This window comes from Purpureocillium takamizusanense, chromosome 1, assembly GCF_022605165.1.
Source record: "Purpureocillium takamizusanense chromosome 1, complete sequence".
NCBI lineage: Eukaryota > Fungi > Ascomycota > Sordariomycetes > Hypocreales > Ophiocordycipitaceae > Purpureocillium > Purpureocillium takamizusanense.
In genome coordinates this window covers 384,692-397,622 of record NC_063068.1, presented here as the reverse complement: position 1 = coordinate 397,622, position 12,931 = coordinate 384,692, and the positions used below count along the sequence as shown (strand labels likewise).

At 56.8% G+C, this 12,931-nt stretch overlaps 7 protein-coding genes across 7 annotated transcripts; 3 read left to right on the top strand and 4 right to left on the bottom strand.

Moving 5' to 3' along the window:
- Nucleotides 1-930: 930 nt before the first annotated feature.
- Nucleotides 931-2,955, top strand: JDV02_000139 (uncharacterized protein). The gene has a single exon (XM_047980914.1). It carries the CDS (start codon nt 1,180-1,182, stop codon nt 2,713-2,715), a length of 1,536 nt encoding a protein of 511 aa, XP_047836872.1. The 5' UTR covers nt 931-1,179; the 3' UTR covers nt 2,716-2,955.
- JDV02_000138 (uncharacterized protein) lies at nt 2,924-4,009 on the bottom strand. Its single transcript, XM_047980913.1, has 2 exons — nt 3,688-4,009; nt 2,924-3,596 (listed from the first exon to the last, which is right to left on the bottom strand). The coding sequence occupies exons 1-2, from the start codon at nt 3,995-3,997 to the stop codon at nt 3,034-3,036; spliced, it is 873 nt and encodes a 290-aa protein (XP_047836871.1). The 5' UTR covers nt 3,998-4,009; the 3' UTR covers nt 2,924-3,033.
- A 1,513-nt stretch (nt 4,010-5,522) lies between these two features.
- On the bottom strand, nt 5,523-7,936 carry JDV02_000137 (uncharacterized protein). Its single transcript, XM_047980912.1, has 2 exons — nt 5,776-7,936; nt 5,523-5,683 (listed from the first exon to the last, which is right to left on the bottom strand). The coding sequence occupies exon 1, from the start codon at nt 7,683-7,685 to the stop codon at nt 5,832-5,834; it is 1,854 nt and encodes a 617-aa protein (XP_047836870.1). The 5' UTR covers nt 7,686-7,936; the 3' UTR covers nt 5,523-5,683; nt 5,776-5,831.
- Nucleotides 7,937-8,159: 223 nt separating this feature from the next.
- Nucleotides 8,160-10,143, top strand: ALG9 (Dextrin dextranase; the record flags this gene model as incomplete). The annotated part of the gene is made up of 4 exons (XM_047980911.1): nt 8,160-8,221; nt 8,300-8,558; nt 8,613-9,032; nt 9,082-10,143. The coding sequence occupies 4 exons, from the start codon at nt 8,160-8,162 to the stop codon at nt 10,141-10,143; spliced, it is 1,803 nt and encodes a 600-aa protein (XP_047836869.1).
- A 404-nt stretch (nt 10,144-10,547) lies between these two features.
- On the top strand, nt 10,548-10,928 carry JDV02_000135 (uncharacterized protein; the record flags this gene model as incomplete). The annotated part of the gene is made up of 1 exon (XM_047980910.1): nt 10,548-10,928. The coding sequence occupies one exon, from the start codon at nt 10,548-10,550 to the stop codon at nt 10,926-10,928; it is 381 nt and encodes a 126-aa protein (XP_047836868.1).
- A 46-nt stretch (nt 10,929-10,974) lies between these two features.
- Nucleotides 10,975-11,760, bottom strand: JDV02_000134 (uncharacterized protein; the record flags this gene model as incomplete). Its single annotated transcript, XM_047980909.1, has 1 exon — nt 10,975-11,760. One exon carries the CDS (start codon nt 11,758-11,760, stop codon nt 10,975-10,977), a length of 786 nt encoding a protein of 261 aa, XP_047836867.1.
- A 617-nt stretch (nt 11,761-12,377) lies between these two features.
- Nucleotides 12,378-12,713, bottom strand: JDV02_000133 (uncharacterized protein; the record flags this gene model as incomplete). The annotated part of the gene is made up of 1 exon (XM_047980908.1): nt 12,378-12,713. The coding sequence occupies one exon, from the start codon at nt 12,711-12,713 to the stop codon at nt 12,378-12,380; it is 336 nt and encodes a 111-aa protein (XP_047836866.1).
- Nucleotides 12,714-12,931: the final 218 nt, after the last annotated feature.

The window sequence follows — 12,931 nt, the reverse complement described above, 5'->3', positions numbered from 1 at the left end:
CAGACCTTAGTACTGCATCGGTATTGTAACAGGTTGCTGCCATTACAGCGCGTCGCCCACTGTTCCGTTCGCTGGAGAGTCAACACCCGGAGGCTACTAATTGTGGCCGCCCTGCGTCGCTCCACCTCTACCTACGAAGCACTCCTTGCCTGGTGCCCTACCTAAGAATTCCTGGTGACCAGGCCCTGTCAAATGAACCGTCCTAATCGCGTGACTGAATCCACATCGCGGCGGTAGCTCCGGAGCAAAGTCTCGACAATGCCTGCCACGTGCCGTTCCCCTGGAGTCTCAGACCCAGTTGATGTGGATGGTTGACGGCGGCAGAAACGCTTTGGGAAGCTAAAACTCGCACTAAGATAACGTTGAAGACGCTGGGCAGAGACAGAAAGAATGCGGTTCGGCGCGGGCGAGGTATTACGTTAGCTACTAAGTTACTACCTTACTTAGTTCGTGGTGGCCTGAGAATCGGCTTTTGCGGTACGAAGCACAGCTCATCAAGGCAGCTGGAAGAAAATCCCTTCTTGCGGGTCGCACGAGTGGCTGCCGTATTCGACAAAGTACTAACTAACCTACCTACAGGCCGCTGGGAGGAACTGCCTGCTGTAGGTAGTATGAACAATAATGATGTCCACCGCTTATTCTCAGGTCACTCACACTTCCATCGCCGCGAGCCAGAAAACCCGGACGCTCCCAAGTACCCACCCTTCAATTTCAGGCCCACTGTTGGCCGGCTTCCCATGCACTACGATCCGCCCTGATTTGTTCCGGGCCAGCCAAACGACATTGCAGCCCACCCTCAGCGCGACCGTTGGGGGCAGCGAGGATAACCTCCTCCACACCGTGCGAAGAGCGCCCGAGACGCACTGCCCAGCTGGACACGACACTCGACAACAGCCCCGTATGAGTGAAGAAGCTGGGGCCTTTGCTTCGCGCCAAAATCGATCATCCCTCCCCCTTTCTTCTCAGCCTTGGAAAGCTCGTCCCCATTGCACGAGCCAAGGCCCGGCCACCCACTTGCCCGTGAACGATGGGGGCCATGCTCCGGTTTGGTTTCTGTCATTTTGCTTCCTCTGCTGCTGCGGCCGCCATCTCGCGTCAGCCCAGGCCTCCGGTTTCCGGCCATTTGGTCCAACTGTCATGACTGAAGGCTCAGGGAGCCTCCAAGTTTGAGCCGTCGTCATGATGCGGAGGCGGATCAGGCTGACGCTAGTCTCCATATCTGCCCTGCTTGCATTTGCCATATTTGGCGGCATGCTGCAGGGTCGGTTATCAGGGAGCGCAGGCATATCCGACCCGACGCTCAGAAACGGACGTTTGGCTGCTGGGACGGCTTGCGCGTTCGACACTTCCCACTTCGCCGATATCAAGCAACGATATGGCATCGATGACCAGTTCGACTACCACGCTCGAATCGTCAGCTTTCGGCGTCGCCAAGGCCTCGAGCGGAAGAGCATGACGGTTCTCCCGCAGGCGTTACTGAGCACAAACACGGTGCCGATCGACATCACGAAGCAGGTCAACGCAGGCACCGTCAATGGCGACTGCCCCAAGCCCATACAAGTCGAGGTCCCGGTTTCCGGCCTGGCCTCCAGCGTCGTGGCTTCGGACTTTGCGTTCGGCGTATCGACTACATTCAAACGACTAAATGAGTCGCGCGTTGACATGATCGGTGACTGGCAATACTGGCTCACGAATGGCCATGGCGTCAGTAATGGCGCCAAGCTGTTCCTCATACTTGAGGAGGCTAGCGACGAGGAGCTCCGCGACGCTCGCACAATTCTTCGCGATGCCGGAATTGAGGCCCAAGTCGACCGATCAAACGAACCACATATGCCCGTTCGATACATCAACCTCGTTCCGCACCTATATCGACAGGAGGATTCTCGACACAGAAAGTGGCTAGTATTATGCGACGACGACACGTTCTTTCCCAGCATGCATAGTCTGATTCGGAGCCTCGGCGCCTTTGATCACTCTAAAGATCTTTATATCGGCACGCTCTCGGAAGACGTCGGTGCTGTTGAGCGACATGGTTCTCAAGCATTTGGTGGAGCCGGCGTGTTCTTATCATTACCAATGGCCAAGAAGATTACAGACTCTATCAGCGTTTGCGCATCGCCGCAGAAGGTGGAGGAGGCGGGATGGCAAGGCGACAAGCTCTTGCGTAATTGCATCTACGAAAACAGCAACGCACGACTTGTTGTATTGCCGGGCCTCTGGCAGCTGGACTTCCGAGGCGACGCGGCAGGATTCTACGAGTGGGGTCACAAACCGCTCTCGCTTCACCATTACCGAGGTGGTGGCTGGCACGAGGCTCGACCTTTGCAATTCAGCAAAATCGCCTACACCTGCGGCGAGGACTGCATCTTGCAGCGTTTCCAGACCTCCGATGACTTCATCATTTCCGGGCACTCCATTGCTTACTACCCTGCGGGCATCACGTTCGAGACAAGTCAGGTCGAACGTACGTTTGAGGCGCTGTGGGAAAAGGGTTGGAATTTCGATTTCGTGTTTGGGCCTCAGCGGCCGCCACTGAAGAAGGGTGGCGAGAAGATCTCGTGGACGATCCAAGGGTCGGAGATCCAACCCGATGGCTCAGTATTGCAAACATACCTGAGGAACAAGGACGATACCCGCTGGGAGGGTGTAGGGCATCGGCAGATGGGTGACCGCGATAGCGTGATTGAGCTGATCTGGGTGCCGTCTCCCACCTGAACATGCTCTTTTTTTGCATCATCTGGAGGGCATACATGCATCGGGCAATCAAGACCTTTGTATAAGGCAGGCTTCGGGGCGTTCTTTGGTGGTTACAATACATGACTGGCGATATGCAGCTCGTGGCTGAACAGGGTCACGTTCCCGTAATCCAGATATTGGGCTAGCACAAAGTCGAAGTATGCTCTACACATCATGTGAGGTATCATGCAGCTTAAATTCAAAGTACCGACTTCAAACCAATATTCGCAGCCACGGAGTCGATATTTCGGGAGAGTTGCACGTAAATACCATCGCCAAAGCCCCAAACCTCTGAGGCTACCCAAGTTCTGCCATATCTCTATGGTGGTGTCCAGGCAGCTCAGAAGGCGGTTGCTGAGGTACGGGAGTGACCGGAAGGGCCGTCTTAGACATGTTGGTCGAGGTGAAGCCGCCGGAGTTCAAGTAGCTCGCAGACCGCAGCTCTTCCAGCTCCCTCTTCTTTTTTGATCGGTACCCCGCAAAGAGGAGGATTGCGGCAAGGATGGCCAAACCGGCGACTCCTGCGCCGGCGCCGATGCCCGCTTTGGCTCCGGTCGAAAGCCCATTGTCAGTGGTCGCTTGTACGGTTGGGGAGGACGAAGGAGTCGCTGATGAGGATGATGGCGATGAAGATGACGATGGTGTGGATGTCGATGTAGTAGTACTTGTCGATGAGGAAGTAGTTGTTACCGCGGGCGAGATGTAAAAGAAGCCCGATGATTGATTTGTGATGGACGTGTTTCCTTGGGCAGAGGGGCCTCCTTCAAAGAGCCAGAGGAAGAACTTGTCGGAAGTGTCCAGGTTCAGGGTGTAGCTCTGCACCACCCAGTCGAAGTCCGTGTCCGGTCCATTGGTGGTTTCTGTATTAACGGGAAGCCTAGGTGAGACTTTCATTCGTGTTCTGCCTGCAGGTCTCTCTCTGCCTGCTGCGATGGGGTATAGTATACATACGGAAGAGAATGGGCCCTAGCCTTCCAGCACTATCCAACTGTTGCCAAAGAGCGATGGTGTACTCCGTGTATGTAGTCCTATACTTGATCTTTTGCACGTCACCAGCCCTCCAGCGCGGGTAAGGGGGCGCCCCGGGGACGAAGAACTCGGCCAGGGACAGGACCGAGGGGACGTGGACACTGATGAGCAGGATCCAGACGAGAGCGCCCAACATGGCTGGCTGGGTGGACGAAGCCCCCCAGGGGCGACGGAGGAGACGTTGTTGCAGCGCGTGATGTGATGGATGTATGTATGTTTGATGTACGGACATGAAAGAAAGCAGCGACCGCACGGTGCAAACAAAGGGTGCGGTCGGGAACGACATGCCCATGTGCTCTTTATTATTCCTGCCACGAGGCGGCAGCGGCTGCTGCAACCAACACCAACTTGTGATGACTGCAGCCCACCACCCAACCCCTTGTCCTGCCCTGCCATGGACATTGTTTTTTCACTCTCCAGCATGCAGGCCCGCGGGCCGGCGCTTAGGCGGCAGCAGCAACCGCAGTAGCTGGCCTCCCAAGCCCAAGTGTGGTTGAAGATGGGCACAACAACCAACCCTTGCTCTCAGCCAGCCTGGCCCCCCTGTCAACACCTGCCGCACCGAGCGAGGAAGTGCATCCTACGAGGAGCAAACAGCTGGAACAGAAAATTGGCGAGTGGGGTCTGAAGGTTTCTTCCACAGTTCTAACCAGGTCTCCCGCCTCCCTGCTCGATATGTGAATGGTTTGATACACCCTCCTCAGCGAAAAAGGGTGAGGCGTTGCGTGAACCGCGGATCGCCTCCACACACAACCCCAGCATCCCCGAGCCGTGCCGTTCGTTTCCGCCTCCCCCGTCATTACCCCTGTTCCCAACGCCGCTATGATCACTTTCAAGAGCCTCCTCCTTAGTGTGGGTGCCTGTCACCATCACTGTGTCTTCTACAATGGAACGAAGACGTTGACACCATCGCTGGTTACACAAGGAGCTGCATACTGGGGAGAGACAAATGTGACAGCTGCTCGTGCCGGACTACAGGGTCGCCCGGTCGTGTCACCTTGAGGGGGGGGGCGCAGCCGCCATTCAAATCACTACAAAAGTGCTCATTCGTCTGCGAAGCAACCCTGGTCTGATGTTGTCAGCAGTGTGCACCTCGAGGCCCCCTTCAGCAAGGCCCGTCACATGCAGCGCGGCCGTCAGCGCCGCAGCTTGAGGCGCCAAAGACGCTCTGGCAGCTGGCCTTCCACCCGCATTACTAAATAGGGTCCAAGGGTAAATGGTTAATGAGCCCCTTAGCCCTGATGCTCATCCTCTCTCCATTGCAGGACGTGTGAAAGCGCTGGCGTCCCCTAGCGTCAAGCACACAAGCTTGTCGTTCTCCCAATAACCCTCTGCACCGATGGACAGCTCGTTGATATACTACTCACTTGCACTCTGCAAACTTCGAAGCCTGTCGGAGCATTAGCTCCGCTAAGTAGCATTGCACGTGGCTTGCTTTCGCTTCTTGAACACCAGAGATGGCATATAATGTTTTGCAGCCATCATAGCTTTGTCTTTAGGATCAACCACCAGTCCTATTATGAACCTTACTTCCATACCTCAAAGACAGCCAGCAAAGGAGAAGTAACCCGTACGGCAGAACATCTTCCGGCCACCATCCCCAGCGGCAACCACCTCCCCTGGCTAGTAGGCGCTCAGCCATTCTACCCTGCAACAACAGTCTACAGATGCACCAGCCGAGGAAGATATCTCTAATTGGGCAACGAAACTGGTTTCACTGCGAGTCTTTCGGGGAATGTTCTGTCTCTCTCGCGGCATGAGCTTTGACGATATTGTTGGATTATTAACCAACTCATTGACGGTAGGTTGCGGCATGTTCTCTTTGAGCATGTGTACACTGCCTTGTCTAAGATCTCCTCTTTCCTTCCCAAGACTTTAGAAGCTCATCATAGATGAGTTGTCATTCAAACTTATTGCCCTAACTCGGGTTAGAGTCTTCTATTGCCTTGAGGCAGACTATCCATCATGGCAAGTCTGGCGTGGGCCATTTAAAGAGCCTCTCGTGCTTACACTGTGCCTGCAGGATGGTATCAACCGCTGTACTTCGTAGTCCTCTATTGATCCGGCTAAGACGGAGGCGGATGCTGGTATTGCCCGCCCCATTGCTGACCACCCCCTTGCGCCTGCATCTGGCTCATTAGGGCAGCGAGCAGAGCTGGGTTAACAAAAGCACCGCCTCCAGCCTGCTGCTGCTGCTGCTGCTGCGGTTGTTGTTGACCAGGCCAGCCTGGAGGCGGTGGCGGTGGCGGTGGCGGCAGTGTACCAGGGGCAGGAACCCCTTGCTGGCCTTGGGGTTGTGGCCAGCCTGGAAACTGGAAGCCAAAGGCCGGCATAGACGGCGCCGCCTGTGACTGATGACCAGGTTGAGGTGAAACAGGTCTCCATGCGGGTTGCTGCTGTGGTTGTTGCGCATGTTGGGGATACTGCCCGTATCCCTGAGGCGCCTGGGAGTAGCCATCCCTCGCCTGGTTGTTCCCGCCTCCCCGTCCGCCGCGTCCAGGCCCACCTCTTCCCCTGCCGCCTCTGCCACGGAGGTCGCCGCGCCGGCCACCGCGGTGGAGACCGGGCCGAGGCGGTAGCTCGACCGGCTCGCTCGAGGGACCTCCAGCGCCGAAACCCGGTGGCCGTGTCAACGGCTTGTACGGCCCATCATCATCATCGTAGTTGAGCGTGTCAGAGGACGCGCTGACCTCCTGTCGCAGCGGATGAGCCCCTCTGAAGCCGCCCCGCGCGCCTCCATCGCCTCCGGCACCAGCCTTGTTCTTGTTCTTTCTTTGCTTGATGGAGCGCTTATATTCGGCTTCCTTTTCGTCGTCAGAGAATTCCATCTCATCGTCGCCCACCTCCTCATCATGAATGTTACTCGCGTCCGAGCCCTTCGTGTTCTTTAGCGGTTCGGTGAAGACGAACGATGCGTGATCGACGGGATAGAAAATCTTGGCACCCAACTCAACTCCTAGCTCCTTGATCTCGTCTTTTGAGTTGAAGCGCACCGTATACATGGGCTGAAGAACCTTGCCAATGGTCTCGGCGACAGCACCAATGACGACGCGTTCCGCGTTGCAGAGCACGGAGCCAGTGTCGAGGACTTGGTATTCGCCTGGAGTGAAGGCCTTGATGAGCATAATGTTTTCGACAATGTGCTCCACCGAACCTAGTTCCTCAATCCTCATGTCCGTGGTTATGGTAACATCAGGCCGGGGAATTGCCTCTTCCGCGAGCTCATTTTTCGTGCGTAGCTGATTGGCGTTACCTGGCCGTCCGCGTTCGCCCTCGTCGTCGGACCCCCCAGCCTCCGCGTCCATGAGCAGGCGTGCGGTTTCTTCGAGGCCAAGGAGTTCGTAGCCCCCTTCATCGGAGGAGTCTGAACTGCTTGAATCGGTCGAGGACTCGTATGGCGAAGAGTCGACTTCCCATTCAGGGTTCTCGCCCTCGTCGTTTTGTAGCTCTGTAGTGCCTGATGGCTCTTGCGGCAGTGGTTGTGACTGCGCAGTAGTCGACATTGCCGTTTCGCATGTCGTCTCGCCCAGTTCACTAATGGCGGCCTCCAATGCCGATGGCGCCGTGGTCGTTGTCGTGATTTCGGATGTCGTTTCGCCGAGCCCGCCAATAGCTGCCTCTAGCGCAGATGTTAATGACGGACTCTCCGCCTTGTCAACCGCCATTGAGTCTTCAGTCGTGGCATGGTCTAGTGTTACGCCTTGCGATTCGACCGGCACGCCAGTTTCATGTACGGAGCTTGGTGCAGGCTCCGTGGCTGGTGCTGGAGGTTCCGTGGTCAAAGGTTCGACGTCGGCCATGTGCTCCTCTGATGCAGCACTGGCGGCGGCGGCGGTCGCACTCATGGCATCGGCGGCAACAGGCGGCAGGGATTCGTTAGGCTTAGCCTGCCCGAGACCGGGAATGTGAAAGCCGGACATTGCGGCGGTGCGCGTTGTGTAGATCGGTCGCGCGAAGTGGAAAAAGTCCCGACTGCACTGGAGGAGAAATGAGGCAGACTGACAGCGCGAGGCGGCGCTCACGTCTTGCTTGACGCCTTTGTCGGGATCTGTCGGGCAGGAGTAAAGTTCTGCATACGTGAGAGAAGAGTCGCTTTTTTAGAGGCGTACGCAAAATGCCGCGGATGGGATTGCAGCGATTGCAAAAGGAATGGAGGACTGAGGCGGCAGAGGCGCAACTTAAATGTGCCAGGCAGAACCTTCTTCGGGGTCCTGTCAAGAAAAATCAAGGTGAGCGGACAGGTGGGTCCCCAGTCCGCGTCTGGCGCTACCTTGACCGAGCCTCACCGAGCGCGACCAGGACAGGCAGGGGTGCTCCCTAAGCTCTCTCGCTCATGACGACACATTTCGGCACCGGCAAACGACCTGTGCTGGCCGCGCAGTGAAGCACTCACCATGCCTCCCAAAGCGCAGCCTGCTCAATTTGAGCACCCGGCCTCCTCTCATGCCAAGAAAAAGTGAGTTCCGAGTCCCAGTGTTTTGCGCTCCCTCCCAGGAGTGTTTGTGGCTGCCGCAGCTGCTAACCTGCCGACCAGGCGCAAGGGCCCCCATCCCATCGAGCCCATTACGGCCTTCTACATCTTCCTGGTGGCGGGCATGGTCGCCGCCCTGTTCGCGCCAATTCAGGACTGCGATGAGACGTTCAATTATTGGGAGCCCGCCCACTATCTGTCCCACGGCTACGGCCTGCAGACGTGGGAGTACTCGCCCGAGTTTGCTATCCGCAGCTGGCTGTACATAGCTCTCCATGCCGTCGTCGGCAACGCGCGCCGGCTGCTCCCGCAGTCCAGCAAGGTGAGCCAAGTTGACATCGTGAAGGGCGCGTGATCTGAGCTGACGCACCTCCAGGTTGCCGAGTTCTACTTTGTTCGATATGGGCTCGCCTTTGTCTGCGCGCTGTGCCAGACAATGCTGTTCAAAGTCATCAGCCTCACCCTCAACGGCAGGATAGCCATCTTCTTTCTGATTGCGACTGTCACAAGCCCCGGCAACTTCCACGCCAGCGCCGCCTTCTTGCCATCAAGCTTTGCCATGTACATGTGTATGCTCGGGACCGCGGCTTTCATGAACTGGCGCGGCGGGCTCAAGACGTCGCAGGGCATTTTTTGGTTTGCCATGGGTGGTGTTTTAGGATGGCCATTCGCAGCGGCCTTGTGTGCGCCTTACATCCTCGAAGAGATCGTCTTCACTTTTGTCAGCGATAAAACGGCGTTCATCGAATCGCTGATTCGACTTGTCCGCGGCGTCATCTCTGGGCTCATCATCGTGGTATGTAAAGCGCTGTTGTTATGCACGGCCTGGAGTTGACCAGTTTCAGTTTTTCGATTTCTTGATCAATCTCTTTTTCTATAAGAAGATTGCCGTCGTATCTTGGAATATTGTCAAGTACAATATCTTTTCCTCGACGGGCGGACCCGATCTCTATGGCACAGAACCGTGGACCTTTTACTTCAAGAATTTGGCGCTCAACTTCAACATCTGGTTTGTGCTGGCATTGCTGGCACTACCGCTATTTTTATTGCAAAAGCTCATTGCCCCGTCTGGACATGGCTTCCAAATTGGTCTGCGGACGGTGGTTTTCGTTGCCCCGTTCTACATGTGGCTTGCCATCTTCACCGCACAGCCGCACAAGGAAGAGAGGTTTATGTACCCGGTGTATCCGTTTCTCGCACTGAACGCATCGATGTCGCTGCACATACTGCTTACAGCTATCGGAAGTACCGACCCGGAAACCCTCATGGGAAAGATCCCAGCTCGCCTCAAGCTGTTGGCTGTCAGTCTCGTCGTGTTCCTCTCAGTGGACATTAGCTTGTCGAGAATATACGGCATTTACTCGGCATATAACGCGCCACTGAGCATTTACAAACCCTTGTGGGGTGACGGCAGCGATGGGGCCGGCGGCGTCGGCGGGCAGGACGACTTGGTTTGCTTCGGCAAAGAATGGTACCGCTTCCCCTCGTCGTACTTTCTGCCGCGCGACATGCACGCCAAATTTGTGCGATCCGAGTTCCGCGGTCTATTGCCGGGCGAGTTCTCCGAGGCAAAGACGGGCTTCGGCTTCTGGAGCGGCACGTGGCTCCCCACGAGCGGCCTCAATGACCGCAACGAGGAGGACCTGGGCAAGTATGTTGATCTACGGGCGTGCTCCTTTCTTGTGGACACACAATATCCGGAGCGCAAGGAGCCGCTGCCGCCAAACGAGCCCGACTACGTCGCGGACACGGAGAACTGGGAGGTGATCAAATGCGAGCCCTTTCTCGACGCGGCCAAGACGCCTCTCCTGGCGAGGATGGTATGGTTGCCTGATGTGCCGGCTATGCCAGACAAGTTTCGCAGAAGATGGGGCCGCCACTGCCTGCTTCACCGAAGAAGCAAGTGAGCAAAGTGCGTCAGATAGTCAAAACCAGTCTAGTGGCGGCTTGTCACTGTTGTGATTAGAGTAAGAGAGGCATAGAGAGGCCAGGGAGAGGCCATGTGCAAACTGCAAACATAGAAAGCTTAGGTGTACCAAGAGGGTGGCTGTAGCTTATTACAAGGCGTCGCAACGAAGTTTAGGTCGAGTGGCGTTGCTGTCTTGGCGCTCCCGTGACGCACGCTAGGAGGTCGACCTACAATGGTGAGGTCATCGCTAGGTACAAAGAAGCAGACGACGCGCAGTCTTGCCTGCCTCCATCAACTTTATTCCGTCAACCTCGTCAATCCCGCAAATAACGTCCCTTGACTGTCATCTATTAAGCCATCGCATCAAGACTAGACTCCCGGTACAGAGACAATCAGCTCGTCATGGCATCTCTATTAATTGCGCTTGCTGTCGGTGGGCGCCACTTATACCTGGTTCACAAAGACAAGAAGCGCGAAAGGCGTCAGCGCAAACTGCTGCAGGAAGAAATGGAGGGGTGCGATCGCAACGCGGGGTCTCGTTCTGGCAAGAGGGTCTTGAGAAAAGGACGCTCTGGGCGGCGGCGGGAGGGGGATGGGACGGACAACCCAACGGTCAGATATGCGCGACGCGACTCGCAGGAGACAATGACGAGAAATCGCCTGATAAGGGATGAAGACTCGGCTAGCAGGTTAAGCGAGCAGTCGACACTCGTTGGGGATGATGAAGCAGGTGCAGGGGGAGTGCAGGGAAATGACAGCTATCACTCTAATGTGGCTGCATAGAAGGCTCATAGAACGCAAGCCAATTGATCATCTAATTATTGCGCAACTACTGTTGGTCTGGGTCGGCATCCTTGAACGTCGTGCCAATGGCCACCTCATCATACCAGATCTGACGGAAGCCCTGGCTGCCCTTCATGTAGCCGTCGTCGTGCCAGCTGTTGGCATACAGACCGACGCGGTACTGGAAGACGCTATCGTCGTCGACGGTGGTGGGCACGTTAAGGCGCTCGAAGACCTTGTTGCCGTCGAGCCAGATCTTGTAGTACCCAGATGAGTCGCTGGCCCACCTGGCCTGGACGACGACCCTGTGCCACTGGCCGGCCTGGAGGGTGGCGAGGTTGGGCAGGGTGTCGATCTTGCGGGAGCAGTCAGGCTGGCGGTAGTGGCCGCTGACGATGCGCGAGGTGAGCTGGTTGCCCTGGACCCAGATCATGGCCGAAGGCATCCAGTCGTCGCCGCCGCAGCCCGCGCCGGGTCGGTTGGCGATGAACTGGGCGATGTTGTACGACTGGTCCTGGAACTCCCACGCCTCTGAGAGGCGGAACGCGAAGCCGTAGAAGAGCGTGTCGCCGCGCTTGTAGCCGTAGTTATGGTCCACCTCGGAGTGGTACCTGTCGTGGTAGCTGGCGTCGTACGTCTGCGTCATCTTGAGGGCCGTGCCGCCCTTATAAGACACGTTGTCCACCTGCGTGACGGTGCCTTGATGCTCGTGCCGCACGTAGTCCCAGCCGTTGAGGGTGCCCGAGTTATAGAAGGTGCGCTCGGCGAGGACGATGCCCGGTGCGGAGGCGGCAGCGAGGAACGCCGCGAGCGAAGAGACGAGTGCGACCATCGCGGGTGAGATCCTGTGTCAGGCCTTGCTATCTTATTGTCTCTTGTTGTTCTCAGGTTGCTCAAGATTGCGCGAGTAGCTGGAAGATGGCGTCGCTTGGCTCTTGACTGGGTTCCAAGTCTATTCGGGTCGTCGATCTACTCGAGAGTAACACTCGATCCTTGAGGTGGTCCTGTCGCCTTGGTCAACTTATATACTTCGGACTTTGGCAATATCCATCGCCTGCCTCGCCAGAGACCACTACCACATCCTGTACCCAGCGTCCACACGATGGTGAATCCGTCGGCGTCTCCGTCAGGGTCCGCACATGGTCGGTCAGCGTAGCGTTTCATCGCCCTTGCGCGGCGGCAGCTGGTCCATCGAGGATGCCACCAATGCCGTCCCCAGGAACACACCGTGGCGGCGGCACAGAGGCAAGATGGACAAGCACTCGCCGTGGAGAGCCGTACCCCGCGAATTTAAAAAGCTCGGAAGGATCTCGGTCGGATCGCGTGGTGGTGCGCGCTGCCGGGCCCGCGCGTGAAAGACGATTCGCGGATTAATTCCATGGCGCCGATGCATGAGCATTCAACCTGCCTCAAGCGGGCCATGGTCTGTCTCTTGGTGTCCCTTGGAGGCTAAAGGAGGCGATGGCCTGTCTTGGTGTCCGGGGGAAATCGCTGAAGCCTGACCGAGTCGAGGGTCTGGCGTGAGAAGCGTCCCCGTTTCCATATAGATATGATGCCCGAGGGGGCGTACAGTCGAACCCGGCCTGGTGCGGGGAACAGATGCTGCGAGAGGGGTTGGATGCTTGTGACGTATTCGGGGGACTGGACGGTGTCGTGTTGTTGCACCTCGGCTGGAGTAAGTACCCAAGCATCCCACCTGTCAGAGTTGCATCGAGAGGCGAGGGTGGCTTGACCCCGCTGCCAACGGAGTCGTCGTTTCATCTTGAAAGGGTGAGAGCAATCCATTGTTGACGACGAGGGGCCAGAAGCCACTCACGGCAGTGTGACATGTCGTCTGATGAGGCTATGGCCGCACCCAACAACGGGCGCCGAGACATGCGTAATCGCAAATATGAGCGAACGGCCTCGACTGCCGATATATCACTGATCAGAGATGGAAAGATGAACAAGGTATCGCACGCAACCGGTTGGACAAGACTGCCACTACATGGTAACGTTAAAAT